The 24,957-nt window shown below is 42.3% G+C and overlaps 2 protein-coding genes across 5 annotated transcripts in view; both read left to right on the top strand.

Moving 5' to 3' along the window:
* Window positions 1-17,429, top strand: part of usp6nl (USP6 N-terminal like) — a 71,828-nt gene extending 54,399 nt beyond the window's left edge. For all 3 annotated transcript variants that reach the window (XM_061252898.1, XM_061252896.1, XM_061252897.1), the window contains 9 exons: window positions 3,049-3,156; window positions 3,662-3,771; window positions 6,511-6,559; window positions 7,830-7,950; window positions 8,259-8,353; window positions 8,920-8,985; window positions 9,221-9,320; window positions 9,839-9,991; window positions 13,886-17,429. In XM_061252898.1, the coding sequence (XP_061108882.1) occupies window positions 3,049-3,156; window positions 3,662-3,771; window positions 6,511-6,559; window positions 7,830-7,950; window positions 8,259-8,353; window positions 8,920-8,985; window positions 9,221-9,320; window positions 9,839-9,991; window positions 13,886-15,354 (2,271 nt within the window). In that variant the 3' untranslated portion in view covers window positions 15,355-17,429. The remainder of the gene's footprint in view (window positions 1-3,048; window positions 3,157-3,661; window positions 3,772-6,510; window positions 6,560-7,829; window positions 7,951-8,258; window positions 8,354-8,919; window positions 8,986-9,220; window positions 9,321-9,838; window positions 9,992-13,885) is intronic.
* Window positions 17,430-18,172: 743 nt separating this feature from the next.
* echdc3 (enoyl CoA hydratase domain containing 3) lies at window positions 18,173-22,569 on the top strand. Of its 2 annotated transcripts, none has more exons than XM_061252808.1 (5): window positions 18,173-18,433; window positions 18,704-18,825; window positions 19,499-19,596; window positions 21,617-21,817; window positions 22,217-22,569. In XM_061252808.1, exons 1-5 carry the CDS (start codon window positions 18,270-18,272, stop codon window positions 22,547-22,549), a joined length of 918 nt encoding a protein of 305 aa, XP_061108792.1. In that variant the 5' UTR covers window positions 18,173-18,269; the 3' UTR covers window positions 22,550-22,569. The 2 variants fall into 2 exon arrangements, with proteins under 2 accessions (XP_061108792.1, XP_061108793.1); XM_061252809.1 differs by having other exon boundaries at window positions 18,405-18,531.
* The last annotated feature ends 2,388 nt before the right edge of the window (window positions 22,570-24,957 follow it).

The raw sequence follows: 24,957 nt of genomic DNA, 5'->3' as shown, positions 1-24,957 counted from the left end.
CAATCTCTCCGCATCATACGATAGTCACGTCCTCCTGCATCGCCATGGAGCATTAGACCGACCAGGCTGCTCATTTCAGCTGCGTGAAGATCTATTTTATCTCTTTTCTATTCTTTGTACACCCACGGTGACTTTCATGTGACACATGATATCTCCTGTCTCCCATTTTAATAGGTATATCCAGTTTATTTCATACTTCTTGTTTGAAGGTACTGCAGAAGTGCTGCAGTGTGTTAACCTTGATGCTGGAAGCCCACGGTGTACTTAACCAGCTGATCGTTGGCTTTATTAAGCCACCTTTTCTTTCCTCCCCTGCTGTGTGAGAGCAATTTTAAAGAACTACAAAAAAACGTATACAAGGTGTTGCTGGGTAGCCATCTGGGGAATATGGTGGTTAGCCGTGTTAATGCAGTGCAGCGATCAAATGTACTGGTAAAAGTACTTAGTATTATCACAATTCGGTATTGTAAATGAGCTAGGTCTGGCTATCACTTATTAGATATTAGTCCTGACATGGTGCACTGAATGTCAGGACAAATGCTCAGTTTCAAGCGAAATATTTGACATGCTGTAGGTCTACTGATACAGGATGTATTGCAGGTGGTTCATTAGTCACTGTCCACACAGTTTCCGGGCTGTATGTACTTAGACTCGAGAAGAGTCGGTTGGAAATTTGATGTTGCCATGGACAGAGTGAGGCCGAGACGGAAATGTGATCCGTGCTTTTGTTGAACTTGCATTTCCAAAGCATACCTGTGACGCTGGGGAGAGGAGGAGCAGGAGAGCGAGAGTGAGAGAAGGAGGTAGGGAGAAAGAAAGAGTGCTCATTATGAGAATGAGAAGTTGTTCTCGGAGGAGCAGTCTACTTCTATGGTTGATTGTTTCATTGATGTGGTGTTTGTGGGTTTTAATCTGCAGAGACATAAATTCTCTTTCTGGGGTTTAATGGTGCACGGTTAGACAAATGACCTGGAATTTCCCTGGGTGAAAAGAAAACTATAAATGCTTTAGGCCTTAACATGTTTGTGGCATATGGAGGCTAAATCCTCATTATGCAAAAGCACACATGGAAATAACTTGTGTTAACAAATGAGGGAAATTATGTTGTGTTACAATCGCTGCTCTTATCCACAGTGACTTACTGAAGTGGAGAATACCAGTGGTACTCTCAGGAATAAGAGTGCCATATCATCACAAATGTATAATTATTAAGTGCAGAGATAACCAAACAAACCAACAAGGCAGTGGATGGCATTGTAGTATAATGGTTAGAGAACTTTGCTTATATTCTAAAGGTTGCAGCCAGGTTTGATTACCAGGAACGTAATTTGAGCACCGTAATTAACCTGAATTGCTTCAGGTTATACAGAATGGACACTGCATAAAAATTCAAAATGCTCAAAAAAAGCCACGGTGCAGTCTCAAGAGGTGGGTTTTTAGTCTGCATTGGAAGATAAGCAGGGCTTCTGCTGTCCACACTGGTATTTGTGGTAACATTTCATGTAGTATTTCATGAGGTGAAGTAATAATAATTTTGTTTAAAGAAATCTTTCCTGGTAGAGAAAATTCATAATTTGGTATGTACAACTCACCTATTCCAAAAGCAGAACTGGTTAATGCATAAGGTAGATCATTCCACATACAATCAATAAGTTCCCATCCCCTGGCCTTCGTTCAGTGGGTCCCATACCTCTCCTCAGGTACCCCAGCCAGATCCAGGTATTCCACGTCTTCCACCTCCAGAACGTCTGCAGCTAATCAAGCACTTCATTAGTTGGATCAGGTGCGCTTGAGGTGGCACTCAAATACCTGGGTCCTGCTGGGGCTATGTGAGAAGAGATTTGGGGAGCACACTTACCTTGGAGAATACACTATCATGCCAAGGGGCAGAACCCAAAGCAGAGGAAATGCCAGCTAAGTCAGAGGGGAAAAAGGCCTGCTAATTAATGTGACAACTCTGGGAATAAGGGAAAAATGCTTGCACTGAGTAAGCATTTAATGCTTTTTTCCCTGTCATACATTGCTGCATTATATAATAAAAAATTTAAAAAACATTTAGCAGGAAAATAACCAGTTTTTGTTTTCTGAATCTGTTTATGTCACAGTCTCTTTTGTCGCCTTGGCAACATCACATTACATTGCATTCATTTAGCAGTACAAGAGAACATAATATAGCCGCCATAAAACTGTGCCAAACCTAGCTAAACAACATTCAGATCATTGAGTGTATATGCAAAATCACTAAAACACTCAATCTAATTAACAATCACTCAATCTAATCTAGAACCATATTACAATTTGTGAAATTGTGCCAATGAACATTCATAGCAAGGCACAAAAAACTATAAACCCATACCAAATGAGAATGACTAGATTTCATTTAATAAAATAAAAGAGGGGGAGCTGTGCAGTGCGGTGGGTTTTTAGTCTGTCTCGTAAAATGGCTGATTATTCTGCAGTCCTGACCGCTGTTCAAAGATCATTCCCCTGCTGGAAGGCCAGTACATACGGTGTAACCAGGCAGGGCAGCACCGTATGATTCAGACGCAAGCATACCTGTGAGGTGTTGTGTGTTATACCAGAAGTGCCAACTTTCAGGGCTGTCTTGGCATGAGATGAAATGCTCCTCTCTGAAATAAATATCATTTTTGCAGTGGGATGCATTGCCCTCCATGTAAAAATCACAATGTGATGGTGTGAGACGGAGAGTTGGCAACTCTTGTTATCCATCATACACAAGGTGCTAACGAACAGCGCCCTGTGCACACTGTGTGTGACGTTGGGGAGAACGTGAAAACGCCTCCCTCCGATGGGAGGGGCTCTGTAGCCACTGTCCTTCAGGTGTGGGAGGCAGACCCGTATATCAGTACAGAGAACTTATCAAAACATTCATCGACTGTCCCCATCCAAGCCCAGATCATACAGTAACTAATTTAAATTATTGACTGTTAGAAGTTTGCAGGATCACTCAGCTCATATCCGAGTGGTTGTGTTTGTGGACTGAGTTCCCAGCATCCTCAGCCCCCCGTTCTGCGTCTGTCCTTTCAGTTGGCGAGGAGGATCTACAAGGGCATTCCTCTCCAGCTCCGGGGAGAAGTGTGGTGTCTCCTCCTGGATATTCCCAAAATAAAGGCGGAGAAGAAGGACTTCTATGAGGTACCAAGATCTGCCCCTCTCCCCCATGTGTCCCCCCAAATCTTCTACAGACACAGAGCAGCAAATCTGCCCTTGTAAATTGTATTAATTTATCATGTTTCCATTTTGATGCCTGTACTGTCATCCAGGTTCTCTTGTGAAACACACACTTGATTTTTGTCAGGTCAGGGCCCTGGGCATATGAAATCTTATGCAGGCACCTTCCGTTATTGATTCTTTCCAAAATTAGAATTCTGAACGCCCCCCCCCCCCCCTTTTCTCATCTGAACCAGAGGTTTCATCAGTTTCATAATGAAAAAGTTGATGATTATTGAGGGAGGCAGCGTGTAGGCTGTTTACCCTTGGATATTGAGTCACTTTGAGCCAACCGAGCTGAGCTTTATTACATTCCTTGACATTTGTGAAGAGGAGGCTGGAGGAATATGGCTTAAAATTTTCTTCTCTTCCTCTCTCTCTCTCTCCCCCCCCCTCCTCCTCACTTCCTACTTGATCTTCATTTCCACAGAACCTAAAGCACCGGGCGAGAGGGTCGTCTCCCGACGTCCGTCAGATCGACCTGGACGTAAACCGCACGTACCGTGACCACATCATGTTCATGCACCGCTACGACGTCAAGTGAGCGCCGTACCCAGTCTTCATATCACAGTCTCACAAAGAAGCTCTGTCACTCTTATAGGTCGTCATACAGGTCATTTGCTGGACATTATATGACATCTTAATTAGTAGATGCTTTCATCCTGATCCACATACAAAAAGGGGGTCATAGAACAAACCGAACAGGTCGAGTAAGGTACAATTCACATACAATTGGTTGTAAAGCCATGAACATGAATCGAGTACATAAGATAGATAGGCAAAGTCTGTAACTCATTCATCCTGGGACTGGAAAGGTTAAATAATCAGTTAAAGGACTAATGCGGCATCTTATTTATTTTGCTTTTTGAAATTCTTTTTATAATTGTTATTCCGAGCAACGCTCGATTACAAAACTGTGACCTATGAAAGCTATGATTTATGAAATTCAATTTGCTACAGAGTAGCCATTCATTTGCTAATCAGGATCAGAGCATGGAAATTCCTCATCCTTCACACGTTTCTGAAGGCAGTTGTGCTGCCTGGTTTACAGCGTGCAGAACACCGCTCTTTAGCCCACACAGTCACCATCGTGTGTCAGTTTAAATCGCCAGGAGTGGGGACTGGGACTTGGAGAGTGAGAGGGTTTGGCGTAGAGTGCAAAGGAATATTTGGGAAAGTTTACTCCAGAACAGAGTGCAGGTTTGTCCCCGGTGGACTCTGCCAGACAGGGAATGCTTCTGCTTGGGAATGTCAGGGCAGTGCAGGGAATCCCAGGGAAGTGCAGGGGACGTCAGGGAAGTGCAGGGGACGTCAGGGAAGTGCAGGGGACGTCAGGGAAGTGCAGGGGACACCGGAGCTCATCCAGCCATTGCTAGGGCTCTGTTCTGGTGCGTGGGGGTCAGACCCAGACTGTCAGTGCTGGCTGTGGCTGTTGTGTCACCCTGGGAAACAAAGATTTCAGTCCGCAAAGGTGGCAGCCCTCTATCACTCACCATATGTATGTATACACATGATTGGACATTCCAACTTGGAGGGGGGGGGGGGGTGTGTATCAAAATAATAATAAAGTGTTACAAAAACTGAAAAGAAGAATCATCACATTCGATAATACAAATGTTGGCTAACAGTCAACAGAAACCGCTGCCAAGGGGGAACAGTAAGAAAATTGACAGTCATTTGGCTGTTGTAATTGATTAAAATAAATTAAATATGTGTTCCTAACTATTTAAAACTGATTTTTGAACTTCCTTTGTCGCATCCATTTTAATTATAACATCATCGACACATAAAATGGAATCTAGAGTTCGAAATCGTTCAACTGTAACTGTCCCAGGAGAGCATAATATTTGGCAACTACTTCTTTTTTGAACACATGTCTAATCAAAAGGCACTAGACATACATTTTTAATTAATTATTTAGAACAGACATTACCCAATGATGGAGGGGGTGTGTGGCTGGCAGGGTATCTCTTATTAGAAACTGGCCAGATTGATTAGCAGGCAGGATGAGCAATTAGACAGGGTTATTGTCTTCCGGCACCATTGCTTTTGGGTCATTTGGCAGATTGTGCTGTGGAATAAACATCTGATTGGTTGGCATGTTTTAGAGGAAGCATATGCTAGTGTGTTGTTCCCCTAAATTGAGGGGATTTTTTTTTTTTTTAAACAAAAGAAAAAAGCTTATCTTCGAAAGATGAGGTGATATATTCAACTAAACTCTAAAGCCGTGTTTTCATTTCATTTTGATATTCGTGATGTTATTAGTTTTATTTGAAACCCCCACAGTTTAATATTTGTACATGTCCATAATGCTTTCAGCATGATATCTCTGTGTGATTGGATCTCATTTATAACTCTATAAAACCTCAGGAGGGAATTTTATTCTGCAGTTGCATTGAGTCTACTGTACCATGAAATAGTGCTTTGAAATTGTATCAGTGAGGCCTTGGGACAGAAATGTGTGTAGGTTTTGTTTTTACATCTTATTGTTCACTTTTGCAATGCAAAGTGCCCTATTGAATGCGTATGTGTTCTTGGCTGCTGTTCTCTAAATTACACTATTGATTTACTATACTTTACATTTCCAGATAATGCAGTGAAGTGGTGCAGTTACCATAAATGTTTTAATGACATTTAATCCAACCAGTCACAAAGAGTCCTTTGTAAATTCAGCTTCACATACGCAAAGTATAGCAGCTGTAAAAAAATAAAATAAAATAAAAAGTGGTATTTTCTTACTGTGTAAAATAGGCTTCACATTCTGAACTGAAACTCTGCTTTTAATATGTTTTATTTGCACAGCACATGTTTTCCTGTGTCTTCCCTTCCTCTATCTATACCATAGAGAAATCTTCTTCCTGACTTATGGGTTTATTTCGTTTATATCATTCTGTGCTGAGCTTTTCTTTCAGACTTATCTGCTATGTCCGTTATATCGGGGAAAACAGTCCGGTGGATATAGTTCATGATGAATGGAAATGGGCATTAATGTACATCTATTGAATATAGCTGGAGCTAGACTGGGCGGCACAAGGAGATGAGTGTGTTTTAATTCAGTGACACACTGTTTTTTCTGAAAAAAGTAATACTCCAGTGACATTTTGTCCGTTAGAATGAGTAATACACACAGCGTCTGCAGTCTGAGCTCTGGCTAGGCATACTGTATGTGATGTAATGATGTCAGACGCTGCTGAGTAGGCAGGGAGGTCGTTGTCATTGTACCATTATTAGAGGAGAGCCTCGGAAGCAACTGGTGACCTTTGACCTTCTCGTTTCCAGGCAGCAGGCCCTGTTCCACGTCCTCACCGCCTACTCCATGTACAACACGGTAAATTCCTTTGCCTCCGCCACCAAATGAGAAGATTATTGCGTCCCATTAGTTATATGTCTGGCTGTTCAGTCGATGGTTTTTATGAAGATGAATAATTTCAGAATTGATCCACCACTTTCGAGTAAAATCATCCCCTGTGTACATGATGGAAATTGATTTCTGTGAGACGTCGTCCAAGAACACACTCTCTACACACACACACGCGCGCACACACACACACACACACATACACACACACACACACACACACACACACACACACACACACACACACAAGCACATACACACACACACACACTCATAGTGAGAGAGAAAGTGTGCTGACTTTGGTGGTGCTGATGTATCGAAAGAATGAAATCTGGAAAGTCTAGTTTAAATAAAATTCACACATAATGCTGAGGTATACATCCTGCAGGACATGTTTTTGGAGGACCCCTCACTCACTACCTTGTGGGATCTGATAAAAATAGTGAGGACCAAAGAACAGTGGAGGAGTGTATGAATTATTAAATATCCCAGCAGTCCCTGCTGCATCGATCACCTTCACAGGCGAGCGTCTGTGGTGACTGCAGGTGTACAAATTCCTCATACAAAGGCTGAGGCACTTAAATGTGTCAGCCCTAAATATAAACGCGGTGAGAAATAGCCTCTTGACCTTCTGTTCCATTTACCATCCTTCTTTCTGAACTTTACCTCCGTCACCCTTGGGTGGGGGACAGGTTATGTGATTGCCTCTATTTTTATGTCTGCCAGTTGTCTCTGTCTGTGGGGGAAAAAACATCTGAATAGTATCTTGAAACATTGTGAAATTATTGGCTCTGGCACAAGGAAGAAATGATTAGATATTAGGGCTGCTATGGCAACAGCTATGGGAGACTGGGTACTGCATTTGCTCAGGTTATCGGAGTGACATCACCCTCCTGAGCTCCATTTGACCGTGTTCGTACAAATGAACACGGTCAAATGTTGTGTACCTTACCCAAGGGATTGGATGAGGCATTACAAACTCCGGAAAATGTGCTTTTACTCTTTGATGAGTCCTTCTTGTTTAAACTCGGTGGTTGGTTTCAGATGAATGATTTAATCTCAAATCTTGGGTTTGCTGAATCGGACGGTTTAAAGTGAGGCTTCTATGAGACTGACAGTGAAGAAAATATGTTGGACCCATATTGTATAGCAGTAGGAGAAGAACAGGACCAGGTGTTGTAAATGAGTAGGTGTACAGTTGTGCTGCACAGGAGGTAAGTTTTGTCTCTCTCCCCGACAGGAGGTTGGCTACTGTCAGGGCATGAGTCAGATCACAGCTCTGCTGCTCATCTACATGAATGAGGAGGATGCCTTCTGGGCCCTCGTCAAGCTGCTGTCTGGTCAGAAACACGCCATGCACGGTAAAGACGACCGCTCGCAGATGCTGCCAAGCCATTTGCAGTCAATTTGACCTCTCTGAGACATAACTGCAGGGAGCATAGAAATGTTTGAATGGTACATTCAACCCCTCTGGGCTCATAGTTTTGCCTGATTTCTGGAGTGTGTCGAGCCCGTTCTAAAAATGTAACTGCCCTGAGACCTGAAAAAACAAAGGCACAGCCACAGTGTCCACTGTATATATTGCTGCTCAAGCTGAGGCACAAACAGGCCATACGATATTCATGATTTCATATGTTCACCTTTGATCTTTGACCTCCTTGTTGCCCAGGTTTCTTTATTCCTGGTTTCCCCAAGCTGATGAGGTTTCAGGAGCACCATGAACGCATTCTGAAGAAGATGATGCCCAAACTCAAGCAACATCTGGTAAGAGCTTGAAAGTCTTTCCAAATATAATACTGTGGTTACTTGCAAACATCCACAGAGTTTAATGGAGAACAACTTCTTTCTACCAAAAGTACACCAACTGCGTATATCCGAACATAGCATCTTGTGCAAGTGCATAACCGCTTTGAAATTCATGGTTGCGATATTAATGTGTGCAATATAAATTACACCTGTTAATATCGGAATATTGAAGCTTTTATGTGCTTTAACAAAGTAAGTTACTAACAAGCTGCTATATTGAAGCTGACAACAGATTCTGTCAGTCGCATTCTGTGAACATCATGTTCCCATGCTATGCACACAGTCCCAAACCAAAAGGCACTCATAACGGATATGTCCTTCAGAGTTGCATACCAGTCTCTAAGTTATGGCCTGGTGCGAAAAATTTAAGCATAAAACTGATGGTGGGGTACATGAGCATCTTGAACATTGTCCTCATGAAACTCCAGAGGTCTACGCATTGTGAATATTGGTTATTCTCATTTTCTAGATATTATGTTATTATGATATTATGTTATTCTGTCAATTGAATCTTGTTTTCCCAGGATGGCCAGGAGGTGTTCACCAGCCTGTACACCATGAAGTGGTTCTTCCAGTGCTTTCTTGATAGAGTAGGTCATCCTTCTCTCTATTCTTCCCCCAAGCTTTTGCTTTTACATTTTGTATGGTTTTTGTTGTCTTCATTTCTCCAAGGTTATAAAATTCAAACTCTATTCGGAAAGTAAACATTTTCAGACAGAACTGTAGAAATATTGTCTCATTCTACGTGCCAATTCCAGCCACAGTATAATGTGATACTGTTATTAAATGCTAGTAATGGCTGTGATTTTTTCTGATTCTACGTAGACGCCTTTCACCTTGACTCTCAGGATATGGGACATCTACATCCTTGAGGGAGAGCGAGTCCTTACTGCTATGTCCTACACTGTCCTCAAACTCCACAAAAGTAAGATACTACATCCTCCTCAGACCCCATAACAGATATTATGCCTTAAACCACACAGAAGATTCTCAGTCTAAACCATCTTCAGAATTCATGAACTATTTTACCTCATCCGCAAACCCCATGAAAAGCACTACTCTTACTTCAAACACTCCATAAAAGCTCCTAAAACATCTTCAACACCATCCTCGTATCCCATAAAAGATTTAACACTATCTTCAAACCCCATAGAAGGTTCTAGATCAGTGGTCCTCACTGCTGGTCCTTAGAGCCACAGGGTTTGCTAGTTTTTGTTTTTGCCTTAAAATCAGCAACCATTTCAGACCCAAAAAACCAGGTGAGGTGAGTTATTAGCTTCAATTGATCAATTATGTGCTGAGTAACAACAAAAGCCAGCACACCCTGTGGCTCTCCAGGACCAGGAGTGAGGACCACTGTTCTAGATCATTCTCACTTGTATGTGGCTATCCTCAGATACCCGTGTCCTTCTCTCACCAAAGTACACCTTTGTTTCTGTGCAGAGCACCTACTGAAGCTATCCATGGAAGACCTTGTGGAATTCCTACAGGTCACCTTGTCCAAGGACTTCTTCTTCGAAGACGACATGGTGATCGAACAGCTGCAGAACTCCATGTCGGAACTGAGACGCTCCAAACTAGAGCTACCTGCACCAGGTAAATCCCCTCCTCTGTCTGAAAGGACAGTTCCCGCTTAGTGTAGATAATCCGCTTAAGAAAATTCATATTATCCTCATTTGATTCTCAGAGGGGCCTTCCAGCTCCCCAAGAGTTCACCCGTGTCATGCTCAGCTTACAAAGTTTCACTCATCCATCTAACAGGGGGTCACAGGAGCAACTAAATCCAAAGATCAAATATTTCAGTGGACGTTAATCTTGCCTCCACTGGGTTCACATGCATGGTTTAGGTCTCTTTCTCACACTCAGAGCACAGTCAGTTTGAATGCCTATCCTTAAACAGACCTTGAATGGCTATCCGTAGACCTTGCAGTCAACTACATACACAGTTTAAGTCTTACCCCAGTGAATACAGTTTAACACTACACTACATAAGGTTTGGATGACATACTTACACAAGGTTTCGACTAGGGGTGAAACAATATATTGGTACGACCATGATATACTGTATTACAAAATAGTAATATTGTAAGTCAAACAGTATATCATGACGTATGATGACAGCACACAATCACGTTTTCTCCTGAATCTGACAAAGATATATAGCACCTAATACAAAACTGCAAGACAATGTATTCCCATTATGAATGTTCCAGCTCATGAAATATAGCTACGGTACTTTGATTTGTTGATGCTCCGCAAGTGTACTTGACAGTTCACTTCAAATGACGGATGCCTGACTTTTTCTTCCCATGCATGTCTTTGAAAGTTCTGAGTCCAATAGCCGACCAGCTGTTGGTAAAATTTACAAGGATTCCATCTCCGGCCTGCAGTAGACGGGTCCAATCAACAGTGTGTGGCTTCTTTGGTATTAACAAGAAGGATGGGACCGTGGTATAGAACACAGTCCTGATCGGTAGGCAGTGCAGAAAGAATGGCAGAAGGAGGCAATAGCTCAAACCTATCTTACAACTTCCATGAGCATCATCCCTCAAGTCATGCCTGTATAGCACAGCCATGTGATGAAGCATATTGTAGGTGAAGTACAGTGTTAGGCAATAGCATATTTGAAACTTTGGCATTTCACATTTTTGAAATGCCAAATGGTTTACATAATGTGTGATTTTAAATAAGTGCTGTAAAATGTATATTTTTTTGTACCACAATATCTAATTAGCTTGCTTGGATCGTTACTGCGATTTTAAGACCTTGTGAGTTTTAGAAACTGTGTGAGGGCATGTGCATTAACACGAATGCTTAATGAGGCATTCAACCAAGTAATTAAATTTGTCCTGTTAATGCTTTTGAGGACAAAGGTGTTTCCAGGACATGACGTCCCAAATTATTTGAGTCCATCTTTGTTTTTTCCATTAAAAATAATCATCTGCCATAGATAATTGCAGCCTACATGGTAGTCAGATTCAAGATAATACGTTAATCTCTTCCACTCTGCAGTTAGTAGTCTTTAGAAAGTGTATTAAATGGTTTAAAATGCAAAGAAATGTACTGCTCAGTGTCTTTTTGTTCATTAAATAAAATGATGTAGTGTAGAACCAGGAAAATGAATGTGAAATGAGGTGCACATGTTGATGTTTTCTCTAAACAGAAAAAGGAAAACGGTGAATACAAAACACACATTGGTATTTGTGAAAATATTTGTTGTGTTATCATGCCTTGAGAGTGTGATACCGTTACACCCCTAGTTTGGACCGAGGTCCTGCTGTTTAGGAGGGTGTTTCTGTGATTAATCTTCTTGCTCTATCTCCGTTTCTCCTCTCTTCCTCCTACACTCTCATACAGCCTACAAATCACTGGGTGTGAGTGGGGGCCACATCCCCTCCTACAACAGCAAGCGGTGGGCAAGCCTCAATGGTGTACCCTGTGTCCTCATCCGTGTGTCCGTCCGTCCGTCCCGTCCCCCCCCTCCGTCTGTCTGTCTGACAGACTGCCCCCAAGGTCTCCATCCCGGCTAACGCATGCTGGCCTAGAGAAACATGGACGTGGCATAGCAGTGATCAGAGAGGGCAGAGTGCTGGCGAGGTGCCCGTCTCTCCTTGTGATGGCTCTCACCCATTCACTTCACCCAAAACCGGCATGGTGTCCAGTCCAATCCAGTCCAGTTCACCCCCCTCCACACCCTCCCTCCCAAAAAAAGAGAAACAAAAACTCTGCTTACATCAGGACCTCAAAGTCGGAGGTCTCTTTGCACGCATGCGTTTCAAACGCAAACAGACGGCCGCTTGTTACGTAAGATCATTTTATTGAAAGCCTGCAGCTTCACCTCGGGTGCTTATTGAGAATTATGTGAGTGTTTATTTGAGGCCGTGGCAGCATAATTACCCTGGCCTAAAGAGGTGTTGCACTGTCTGTCTAATGCTACAGTGTTCTTAGGTGCTGTCAAGTACGACATAGTTGCTTACCAATAAGAGGCAGGGATGACGCTTTAACAGAATAAATGTAAGTGGAATGTTTTACTGATCGTGCTTGGTAGTATAATGTCTGCAAGCCTGAGGGTCTGAAGCATTCAGACTGTTGCAGCAATTTCTCTCAGTAATTGCATCGTATTCTTTAATTAAGGGTTTAAGAATGAGCTTAGTCTTGGTTAGGATATGGATTTTCTTTGAAGTGTGAAAAGCTTTATTAAAATGGATTTAGGGAGGATGTAAAAATTAATTGAGGAAACATTTCTGGGTACCTGCCTAGGTGAGGACTTCAGCTAGAATTAAAAGCAGCAAAAAAAGCATTGAAGTGTCAATCACAACATTATTCCACCACTTATAGAGCTGTTGGTTTTATCCCGCCCAGGATTCCAGACACCTTTCTTGGTCATGGAGCTCGCTCAGTTAACATACTTACATGAGTCATGAGACAGTGTATATAATGCTTTACACACCACAACCTTTCCCCTATACAGGGGAACTTCAGTGACATGGTCTAACAATGGCCACTAACACTGGTGTTATTATGAGGTGCTATATTCATTATTATTAATATTATTATTATTATTATTATTAAGCTCATGTGTAATCTACGTAAGTGCCTGTTGAAAAGCAATTAGATTAAGTATTTTCTTTCAAAAGAAAGAAGCAAGTGTTCACAGTCTGTGGGTCCTCTCTTGGCGTTGTATTTTTCTGTAATGCAACGCACAGCACTTGTTGTTTGTCCTATTGTGCTCACTCCCACCCCTGTGATGACCTTTGACCTGTGGTGACTGTGCAAGGTCTGTCCCTCACAGCTGTTGTTTTTCCTGGACGTTTAGAGTTGTTGTCCACTGTCTTCATCACCTTCATCATCCTCATGTCATTTTGTCTATCTTTGTGTCTCATGTCCTAAGTGTTTTTTGTGATCTCTTAAACTGGTTGGAAAATATCAACAGAACAAGGTGTGCTTTTTGAATTGGTTTGTTTTTTCCATTTCTTTCTGTAATTTTGCTTCACTTCCCAGTGAAATGTGTAATATGCAGTGCGTTTTTATAAGTTGTGTGTGCTTATTCATTGTATGGTGTATTTTTTTTCCTTTACATTTTGTTTCCTTTGATGCAATCGCTGTTCACCGACTGGTTTATTTATTGAGCAGAAGCCTCACACTTGTACTGTGTGTTTACACATCCTGCTCTTGAGTCACATAGACAAACAACATGCTGGATGAGGGGCAGCTGGTAATTGGACACTCAGAGAAGTGCAAACAATCGCTCCAGCGGTTAATGTATTCAAACATTTTTTCAGTGATTTCAGTATTTGGATGTATGATGGTGTGTTTTCCTTTCTGTAATTGCCTCCCTTTCTTTATTTATTTTCAGGCTGCGATATTGCATGATGTTTATGCACCTCCGTGTTTGTTTGGCTGAAAAGTTGTTTTTCCTTTTCTCCTCCACTGAACCGTGTTTTTGGACCGTAACTGAAATAACGTCCCTTTTCGGTTTGGCCTTGGCAGGTAAAGAGGATGAGTTTCCCAAGAAGCCCCTGGGTCAACTCCCGCCCGAGCCAGCGGCCACCACCGCCAACCACATGGTGAACGGGCAGAGCCACATCGCCAGGCCGGAGCCACAGCCGGTGCCCGAGGCCGGGCCGGACCGCCCCCCGGAGAGCCGGCCGAACAGCCGAGCCCGGCGGAACTCTCTGGAGAAGCTGGTGCGGAAGCACAAGGCCGAGAAGCGCGAGGCCCGTTCTCGGGGGTCCGGGGAGCTGGATTCCGAGAAGCCGGCCCCTGCGGCGACCTCGTCTCCGGGGCCCGCGGTGCCAAACGCCGCCGCCGCCCAGGAGGAAGCCAAGGCGAGCAACCACGCCACGGCCAACCACAACTCCAACGCGGTCCCCAGCCCCCGCAAGGACATCACGCCGCGCTGGATGAAGCCCTCGGAGACCAAGCTGGAGGCGGCCAGGTCTGCCGCAGCAGAAAGCGGCAGGGCGCGAGGCCTGGCCTACAGCCGGGGTGCCACGCCACCGTCCCCTGCCGGCCTGGAGGACTCCCAGCTCCCCAACCGCCGGCCCCGCTCCCGCGGAGGCTTCGTGGCCAACGCCAACCGGGGGTCCAACGCCTCGCAGTACGACAACGTCCCCGAGCTGGAGCACGACTCCATGGAGGAGCAGGAGCTACCGCCCTCGCGCGGGCATTTCGGGCCCCCGACGCCCAAACAGAGCAGCCCGAACCGACCGCCTAGCAGCGCTGGAAGTGTGACGGGACCCCGGGTCCAGAGACACGCGCTGCCGGCCAGCAGCCCGGACCCCAGGCCCGTGGGGAAACCCCCTCCGAGCTACCCCAACACCTCTCACCTCGGGACACCCCTCCAGCACTCTCCAGTGAGGCCCGACGCAGCCCTGGCCTTCCACACACCCTACAGCATACCAGTGGACCACAGGCCGGAGGGGCGCAACTACGGCACCACAGTGAGGGCTCCCACCGGCCTCTCCCCTGAAAAGGCCCTCATGAACTCCTACGCCACCTACCGCCAGCCTGCCCGCATCACGGTGGCCCCGGCGGAGCAAAACGCCCAATTCGACAGCTCCGCCTCCAGCAGCTACTTGAGACAGCCGACCAGGCTGATCGGCACAGCAGTGTACCCGCCCTCAGACTACGGGCAGGAGGGGTGGAGGGGGGTGGACCCACCCCTGCTCTATCACCCCGAGGGACACGGTAGCGGGGGGCGGCAGTGGAGTCAGGAAAACGATTCCCCCCCGTCTCAGAGCGGCATGCCGCGATCGCCCAGTTTCCGAATGGCGCAGATGGCGCCCGTGAATGAGTTCCCCTACCCTCCTGCTCCAGACGGCCCGCGCCATTACAGGACACAGTATCAGGAGCAGCAGCCTCCTCCCAGGCAGCAGCAGCTCCCCCCAGTGTTTGGAGGACCACACTACAGGCATGCTCCAGAAGCGTTTGCCATGCAAGAGTCTATGTTGCTGTGAGTGTGAGAGAGAGAGACTCTGAACTGCTGCAGGGTCACCTGCATAGTCACAAAAGCAAGGAAAGTTGCAACTATTCTCATGTTTCTCTCTACTGTTTTTTTATTGTTGTTGTTTTTATGTGACATACTGAGCTTAAGTCATAATTATGTGACGGGGCACACCAGCTTCTGAGGTTTTATGAATCATATTCGTTTAAGTACTTTTGAGTTTTTTTTGTTTGAACATTAACCAGATGTTTATTGCTTATCAAATAGATTAGAACAAATTGTACAGTAAAAGTTTAGTTAATATACAGAGCTGTTTATGATTCCTCATTATACTGATCTTGAGTTCTTTATTTCCCCAAGTGTCAAAAATACAGTAACTTTATTTTGAAATCTTTATATTTTTTTTACCGGGTTACTTCCAAATATCTACTTTAGAGGTCAATTTCTTTTATATAGTTGTGAATATCATATTTTTCCATAAGAGGAAATAAAGCTCTATCTGATAAGAATATGACAAACTTGCCAGAGCTGAAAGTATTTTCATTCTTTCAGTGACTACAAATGGTAAGATGCCTCTTGTAATTTTACCACATAAACTGCATTGATTTCCCGAATTTGTCTCATTCAATGCATTTCTGTTGCCTGTAAAACATGTCTTCAAGTGTACTCTGAGAATTTAGTTCAATGTAAAACTAATCATTTTAATACTATGGTAAATTCACAATCTTCACTGTTTGACAGTTAAAACAAAATTCATATTAACAGCACATTAACAGTATCTACTACAGTGTGGTGCTGAAAGGAAACTGTAGATACAGTAGCCTCATAAGTTTCTCAGGTGGGAATTATAATGTGCAAAGTGTATTTTAATGAGTGTATATCAAGCACTGTGTGGCACACTACATACGGCCCTAGAATGCTTTTTTTAGTTTTGTATTTATTCCATAACGGATCCCACTTAAATCAGTCACTGACGCATTCCCCAGTAGATCTGCAATCATTCCAAATGATATTTCAGTTTGGTCATGGAATATATGAATGACAGTATTGTATACTGACTCAGATTCACAATGAGATTATTGTGTTTTTTTTGTTTTACATTGTAGAACCAGGCACTCCTCAGTCATTCATTCCTCAGATCAGAATCGGTGGAAAAAGCAATTGGATTTGCCTTCTCCTTACTTTTCCCCTTTCAGAGGGAGAGCCTGCTGGGGCTGAAACTCTGAATTTACAGGACGGCTCTTTTTCAACACGTGCATCTGTCGTGGCGGAAGATGCAAAAGGCATTTACTGTGTAAGTGCAGCTGGATGGACGCTAGCGCTACGTCACCACGTTGCTGCAGTAACATCACAGCAATGAGTTTGAAGGTTGCTTGTTAACTGGGAACAAGCGGTGTATGTTCACTAATGGTGAAAAGAAATAGACAATAGACTTTATATCTATTTAATACACTATATTTTCTTATTCCATTTGGAGTGGTTTGTACTAGCACTGTATGAGGCTTTTATTTTGGAATCATTTTTTAATGCAAATTAAGTAACCATGCAGTATATTTTCCTTTGCTGCAGTGTCAGTCTTGTTTATTGTAAACTTGATCTTGAAACAAACAGAATAGCCTGACAAACTCAAACAGTAATCCTTATTTCTGCACCAAGCACAGCCTTGCGCTGTGTAGCCCTGCTGTAATCTGCGTTCAGTGTGGATGAGCCGTTTGGATGCAGCAGCTCCGCATTCTGCTCGCATGCATGTTATCCTTAATTTATTCCTCTAATCCTCACCCTCAGACTCACTCTTTTACACTCTAACCTGCTGACATGGGCATTTTGAAGGGTGTTGATGTCAAGATTTTAAATTTCAACTGTATTCTCAGTGTTTAAATGCAATCTTTCAGAAATGAAGAGGCTAATGGCAAAGAAAAAACAAAAATGTCTTGTTCTTTACTTGGCTTCCAACTCCTTGCTGTGTTACTCCTTGATCACAAGGATAATTTCACTCTCAAAACCTGTTACAGTAATGTTTCCCACCCCAAATTTCCACCATATTACTAAGTGAATACTGTTGCCTAATCAATAAAAAAAGTCTTTATATATTGTGTTTATTGAATGTATTTTGTCTCATCTTTTTGTATCCCCTGAACAGCAGCGGGAAAGGTGAATTTCAGATGGTCAATTTGAAGCAAATGCACCACAGTTCCTTTCATACATTTTAGCAATTATAGCATTCAATTCTATAATGTATAGTAATAACGTAATCCTGGCTCTGCGGCTGGAAAAACACAGTTTTGGTATGGGTATGGGTCTGTAACCTACATTCTGAATAAGCAGAAATGCCAAGCTGTGTAGATGGATTTACTAAAATTACTGGTAATTTAGTAATTAAAAATAAATATTGCATCAGTTAATGTGATTTAAATGTATACTATATAAATAATGCATTTGTATTAATCATTTTATTTAATCATTTTTATTATATCATATTTTATCATTTTTATATGAATGTAAATGTCAGAGAATAGACTAGGGTTCAGTGCCAGATTAGATATGATGTAGGATATGGAACATGTGTCATTTTTAATAAGAAACCCACTCAAAATGTATAAATCACTGGAGGGAAATATTAATAATGTAAATATTTCATCACTGAAAAATAAAATACAACAGTTGAGTTGAGCTGAATTTTCTGTTTATAAATCGCTTCTTTTCAGCGCTTGTCGTAGCCTATTCTATGAAGGTAAAACATTAATTTTCTACATGGGCTCTCTGAGGGATTACCTGGGATTTCTGCCGCCTAGTGGAGTGAAACGTAATTTCGAGAGAACTTCTTCGTTCAGCCAACAACTGGGGCGCTGTCGAAAAGAAAGCATTGGTTAAATTCCGTGCCTTCCTCCCCTCTATCGTTTGTCATTTTTGCCCGGTCCCTGCGAAGAAATGGCTGTCTGCAGATTTGCCACCGCCTCTTTATTTCGATTAAGGGGAACTGTTCTACTGAGCAGGTTGACGGTGCCATGTGCAAATCTTTTTGCGGGTGCACGGTCGCTGTGCACGCGATCTCAAACGCAGCTGACTGTCAGACGTCAACAAAATGGAATAAGGTAATGTTTGGCTAGCCATGTAGCTAGCTAGTTCGCTAGTTTCCAAGGACAACTGTTGGAGGAGAAAGAAAAGTTGTTTTTTCTCAAAGTTGTCTCAAGTACGTATTGAATTTAATAAAGTATAGAACACCTATGGCGTTTTCATGTCGCCATATTATTTTGAAAACACGTGGAATACTATATTCTTACTATTTCAAATCGAATTACTACTATGAATAACTATGCTACAGTTATTGGCCAGTTACGGTAACACATACTTTATCTTGGTAGGAATATAGTTTTGAACAATCCCAAGAAGAGGAATGCACTATCCTTGTCTATGCTTACATCCCTGCGGTCAGACATCTTGGCTGACATTGACAGTGATGACCTCAGGGTCATAATTATATCAGGTATGACGTTTCTACGATTTCATCTCAACAATGATTGATTGCAATCCTTAAGTAATTTAAAATTTGAATCTTCTGAACATTTTATACAATTTACGTCTGGATAATTTTATCCGCTTGCAATGTACGGTGTTTCAATGCAATTGTGGCGAGATTAACAAGGAAATATAATGCAATTGCAAATGCATCAGCAAGCAGACACAGCCACACACTGGAATAGTGCTTTATCAGAATGAGTCACCCACCAGCCCCATTATATTTGTAAATTATTATTATATTTCTTATGCAAAAAGGTTTGTGTACAAAACTTTTTGTTTTATTCCACTGTGGCTCACAACACATGTAGCTTATGTCACACAATGTCATGTTGTGGAAAGAGCTGAAAGCTGCTTTAAGCAAGCATTTCACAATGGGTGAAGGTCATTGTGTATCCCTTTTCAAAGCAGATCTCTGTGTGACCTGGGGCCTGTTCCACAAAGCGGGATTACCAAGTTAGCCAGATAACTGCACAAAGTAAAACCAGCAACTCGCAAGTAAAAAAACTCTTTTTACTTCAGCCCATGTTCCGCATTTGGTTAGGGTCTGGGTTTTACTCTGTTATGTGGCTAACTCCGTAAACCTGCCCCTTTGTATGAAGATTAGGCCGGTTTGAGGGTTTAATTTAGCTTTGTTTCAGCCGAGGGGCCGGTGTTCTCGTCAGGTCATGACCTGAAGGAGCTGACATCTGCCCAGGGCAGAGAGTACCACAGCAAGGTGTTCCAGGTCTGCTCTGAGGTGAGGCCCTTCTCCAGTCCTCACCTCTCCCCCCGTACAGGCCTCCACTTTTCAACTCCAGTTATTCAGTGCGGTAATTATTGTAATTATTTCTGGAGTTTTATGCAGTATTTTGGAAACACTTGTTCCTTAATTGCAGGATAATTGTCGTTATAATGCATTTTCACTACTTCAATGCAGTGGGTCAGGGGAGCTTTTATATTCCGCGTTTTGTAACCCAAAGACTCCAAATCTTGAATTAGTGTGCAATTGTGCAGTTCCCACTGAGTTTGCTTATCAGAAGAGGAAAAGATAATTATAGAAATGAGTTAAAACTGACAGAACGAGGGCGCTATATCTGCCAGACATCTCACCTCCCAAGCTTCCTGCTTGTAAAAATGGTGCAACTTGCCCTGCTGAAGTACAGAAAGTTTGAGGTTATATTTATCCTGCCATTTTGTGTGTTATTAAGAAAACTGTGATATTAAGGCCTCTATCCCCTCACAAAAATAATGAAAAGCTTTTCATTAAGTTTAACATTTTATTCTGAATATTGCTAGGCTTTAGAAGATGCTGGAATTTTGGGGGAATTTTAATGAGGCCAACCCAATCTGCAAGAGATAAGGAAACCATTTACCATCGTGCTACATCCTGTTTACATTTTTGAAACTCACTGGGCGATTAAACGCAAAAAGCAGAGATCATAAAAATTAGGAGCAGTTGTACAGCCTCTAAAAGATGAGAAAGTAGGAGGGTGAACAGAAAGATGTTGAATTTACTGAACAGTTAGCACCTCAAAATATTCTGCCTGCAATATCTGCAGATTGTTCAAAAATAAGTACGCGTGGGAGAGAAAGGAAATCTGCTACATTGTCCATGAACATGTCTCAGGCTTTTGCTTCAGATGAGTCCGCATGTTTGTGTTTTGTCATGTTTTCTAAAATGTAGATTAAAATGTCTCTCGTTCCAAGTAAAAGAACCTGACCTGGCCTTGGCTTGGTGTTAGTTTGTTGAGAAGTTGTTAGTCTTGTTAGTCTCACAGAGCCTATTTCAGTGAACTACAATTCTCTTTGCTGAAAAGGGAGCATTGTGCATTAAAGCAACTGTGGCTCTATGGAATTAAGTTTGGGGAAAAAACTGATTGGTTGTCTTTAGAGAAAGAACAAAATCAAACAATCAGCAGGGCCCTAATGCTTTAGCTTTTCAGATTAAAAAAGTTATATCCATACACTGGCATTTTAAATAGAGTGGAAAAAAAGATCCGATAGTAACTGTGCAATTTGCTCTCTGCAGTTATGTGAGGAAGGTTACACACCAACATATTTTAATCAGAATAGCAACTTCCACTACACCATTAATAAGGAATCAAAGTATGTAAAAAATATTCACCCTCCCATAGCTTCATAGACCCTGAAGTCAAACCAAACCATGTCAAAACAAAATCTATATCATGAACAGTACATCACATGTAGATTCATTAAGATGAATGTCGTTTTGTCTGGTCTAATGTACTGTCAATTATTTGGCAGCTTCAGACTGATCTGCACATGATCAGAGAGGCCAGCCTTTCATCACAGGCAGATAACTGCCACCTTTGATTCTCTCCGCTTTGAAAATAGATCCCTGAGAAATTCTTGTTGCTTTAGTGTGATGATTATAACTAATTGTAAATTAAGCTTTTCAAAAATACATCATTTAAAAAACCCATCTAGTTAAACCAACACAAAGTTGTTCCGTTTGGTATATTAATTGCTACAGACTGCTTCTGCTGCAGCGTCACTCGTCTCCCTGGCAACCTCGTCCCTAAGCACTGTGAAGTGTTGGCAGCCTTTAATGTTGAATAATCACTGTCAATAAAGCTTTATCCATGAAGCCTGAGAGGGGGAGAGGGCTTAGTGAGGTATGAGACGAGCATGAATAATTCAGTTGCTCTCTAGAGATAAAAGAGCAATTGTATTCAGTTTGTCATTTTTTTAAGTGCGTATAATTATTCATTATGAGGGGATGCGGGTTGTTTGCCTTTTATTTTGTCTTATCTAAGGTCATGACCCTGATACAAGACGTTCCGGTTCCCGTGATCGCCAAGGTCAACGGCGTTGCCACGGCCGCAGGGTGCCAGCTCGTTGCCAGCTGTGATATTGCCGTGGCAACAGAGAAGTCCACCTTTGCCACCCCGGGCGTCAACGTGGGGCTCTTCTGCTCCACTCCAGCCGTCGCCATTGGCAGAGCCGTCCCCAGGAAGGTCACCAGCGTTCCTCAGTGTATTCCTGTCTGCTCCGACCAAAGGGCTTCTGTAAAAGAAAAATATGCTTTTATATGAGCACTCAAGTGCACTGCACACCACACAGACCTAGATGACCTGCAAAGAAAATGTGATGAAGAAAATAAAGAGTAGAGTGTAGATAATGATAATCCTCCCTAACACGCAACAAGTAGTCAGGGAATTGTAAGGAATCATACATTACCAAAATAACAGTGTTCACATTCTCCCTTCCAACAGAATTTTTCATATTTGAAAGGAATATATGTGATACTGCATTCAGATTCAGTTTTTATGATATGCGTATACATTTTACTTGTTTGCTCATTGGCTAAGAATGCAGACTCCCCAGTAAGTAGCACAAGTTCTTCTGTCCTGAAGGTCGCCATGGAGATGCTCTTCACAGGAACCCCCATCTCGGCCCAGGATGCTTTGCTGCATGGGCTGGTCAGTAAGGTGGTGCCAGAGGAGCGTCTGGAGGAGGAGACCATGGCGGTCGCCCGGCGGGTGTGTGAGGCCAGCCGGCCCGTGGTGGCCCTGGGGAAGGCCACCTTCTACAGGCAGATGGCTCAGGGGAGGGACGCGGCCTATTCCACCGCCTCCAGGGTCATGGTGGACAACCTGGCGTTGAGGGACGGGCAGGAGGGCATCAGGGCCTTCCTGGAGAAACGGAAGCCTGTGTGGACAAACAGTACGGAGAAGGCACACGAGTGACTCTTTCTGAGTGGGGGGGGGGGGACCGTGCCTTGTCTATGTACCCCAAGAGTCTTATGTTTGCTCAGGGTGTACAATACTGAAGGGAGATGTATGATACTCCAGTCCTCTGGGTCTCTGCTACCTGAAGTGGTATTAAGAGAGTTTTAAAACAAGCTGTCAGTCATTTGTGAGTAAGTGGCCCAGGGAAGCCCTTCCGGAACCTCCACAGTGGTGGCCCATTTCCCTGAGGTACTGTCTCTTTGCTGGTATGCACCTCATGAATCTTTGAGCAGAGTTGCTAATCTGTAATGCATTTTTCATGAAATCGCTAATGTAATCAGTCTCAGGGGAGAGGACTGTTTCATGAACTGAGTTTTCATCACATGCAATGTGGAATAGCAGTGTGTTGGCATAAAAATAAAATATGTGGGAGTTCTTTGAGTGGGATGAAAGGTGAATCTATAAAAATACATATGGGAATGCAATAAATAGTTTCTGGTGTTGAGCAATTAATGCAATTAAATAAACACTATTTTAGAAGCAAAATATTCCATTATATGGAAGCCAACCAGTGTGAAAATGTCTGCCTTTTTTGACTGTCCTACAAAGGATAATCACTCAGCTTACCACAAAGTAGCGTCACAGACGTTAACCTTGATTTTTTTTTAATTTTTTTTTTTTAATCTTGATTTCAATTTCAGCTTTCAAAACCATCTTTTTTTCAATTTTGTTTTTTCACTCCCTAGTTTTTACTATTGACAACAAAGGTAATCATATTGATAAAAGTGACTGATAATGATGATTGATTATGATATACATAGGGCTCCAGAATTGTTGACACCCTTAATACAAATGGAGAGATGGAAATGCTGCATGTAATAAACAACATGAATAATGATCTATATTTTATATTCAAACGGAAAGATAAACTATACTTTTATTTCATTTACATTATATTTTTACGTTTTTGTCATTTGGCAGACACTTTCAATCCAAAGCGACTTACAAGTGCATAGGTTCTACCATAAGTCAAAGCATCACATCCAGAACTAGGATTTCAATACATTTACTCATGTTTCCAGGTTTTATATTTAGTAATATATTTATTTTAGACCATAACATTTTAATTCACCGCCTCGAGAAGTGGGTCGGTCTCTCTGGTAGTGTGCTAAAATGGTTCCGTACCTATGTAAAGGAAAGAAAGTTTTTCTTGCAACTTGGTGACGATGTCTCTGAGCTGATAGACGCAAACTGTGGCACAGCACAGGGGAGCATTCTAGGACCACTTTTATTCTCCTTGTACATGCTTCCTTTAGGCAAGATCATCCAGCATCACAAAGTGAATTTCCATTGTTATGCTGATGATACGCAGCTGTATGTCTCTGTTGAGCCAGACAACCCAAATGCCATGAGCGTTCTTGCAGCCTGTCTAGCCGACATAAATAAAAGGATGGAAAAAAACTTATTGAAATTAAATGAAGAAAAGACAGAGGTAATCCTAGTGGGCCCTAAGTCAAAAAGAGACAAGCTGCAAGCAAAGATTTGAAGCCTGGCTAAACAGACAAGGTCAGAAACCTGGGGGGGGGACTGACCTCAATTTTATATCCCACATAGACAAGGTGACCAGGACTTAGTAAGACCCTTTTTAACTCACCAAGATGCTGAAAAACTGATGCACACTTTCATCTCTAGCCGCTTGGACTACTGTAATGTGCTTTTTACCGGCCTGCCCAAGAAGTCGAGAGATAAACTGCAACTCATCCAAAACGCTGCTGCCAGAATCTTAATAAAAACCCAAAAAAGAGAACGTATTACACCCATCCTTGCTGCTCTGCATTGGCTTCCAGTTTGAGTTGATTTTAAAGTCTTATTACTTGTATGTAAAGCTTTAAATGGCCTAGCACCTTTTTATATTAAAGATCACCTATCACCTCATGTACCAACTCCAGCACTATCCACAGCGTGCTTACTGAAAGTACCTGTGGTTAAACATAAAAAAGTGGTGAGAGTGCTTTCTGCTATTATGCACCAAAACTCTGGAACACTCTCCCACAAAACATTAGAATAGCAGACTCAGTTGACAAATTTAAAAAGCTTTTACTTTTTTGACTTAGGACACATTCATACACTTTCATACTATTTTATTTACTATACTATTTTATTTATTTTACTTATTTTATTTACTTATTAAATTATTTTTATCTTTATTTGCCTTGTTTCTATGTTTGAAACCTTTATAACTGATTATGATTGCTGTGCTTTTCCTCTTTTTTTTGCTCTTTTGTTTGTATTTTTCCTGTTAAGCACTTTCAGCTGCAGTCTGCATGAAAGGTGCTATACAAATAAAGCTATTATTATTATTTATTATTATTTCTGAAAACCACAAGTACCAAAATTATTACCACCCCTAAAAATTGGCAATACAA

Source organism: Conger conger, chromosome 8, assembly GCF_963514075.1.
Source record: "Conger conger chromosome 8, fConCon1.1, whole genome shotgun sequence".
Taxonomy (NCBI): Eukaryota; Metazoa; Chordata; class Actinopteri; order Anguilliformes; family Congridae; genus Conger; species Conger conger.
Note: the sequence above shows the minus strand (reverse complement) of the source record. Positions and strands in the feature narration are given on the sequence as shown.

Bases quoted from the DNA above. Each gene is read 5' to 3' on its own strand.
- echdc3 (XM_061252808.1), top strand. From the start codon at position 18,270: ATGGCTGTCTGCAGATTTGCCACCGCCTCTTTATTTCGATTAAGGGGA. The intron at 18,434-18,703 runs GTAATGTTTGGC...TTATCTTGGTAG, and splicing joins CGTCAACAAAATGGAATAAG to GAATATAGTTTTGAACAATC. The intron at 21,818-22,216 runs GTCACCAGCGTT...TCTGTCCTGAAG, and splicing joins GCAGAGCCGTCCCCAGGAAG to GTCGCCATGGAGATGCTCTT.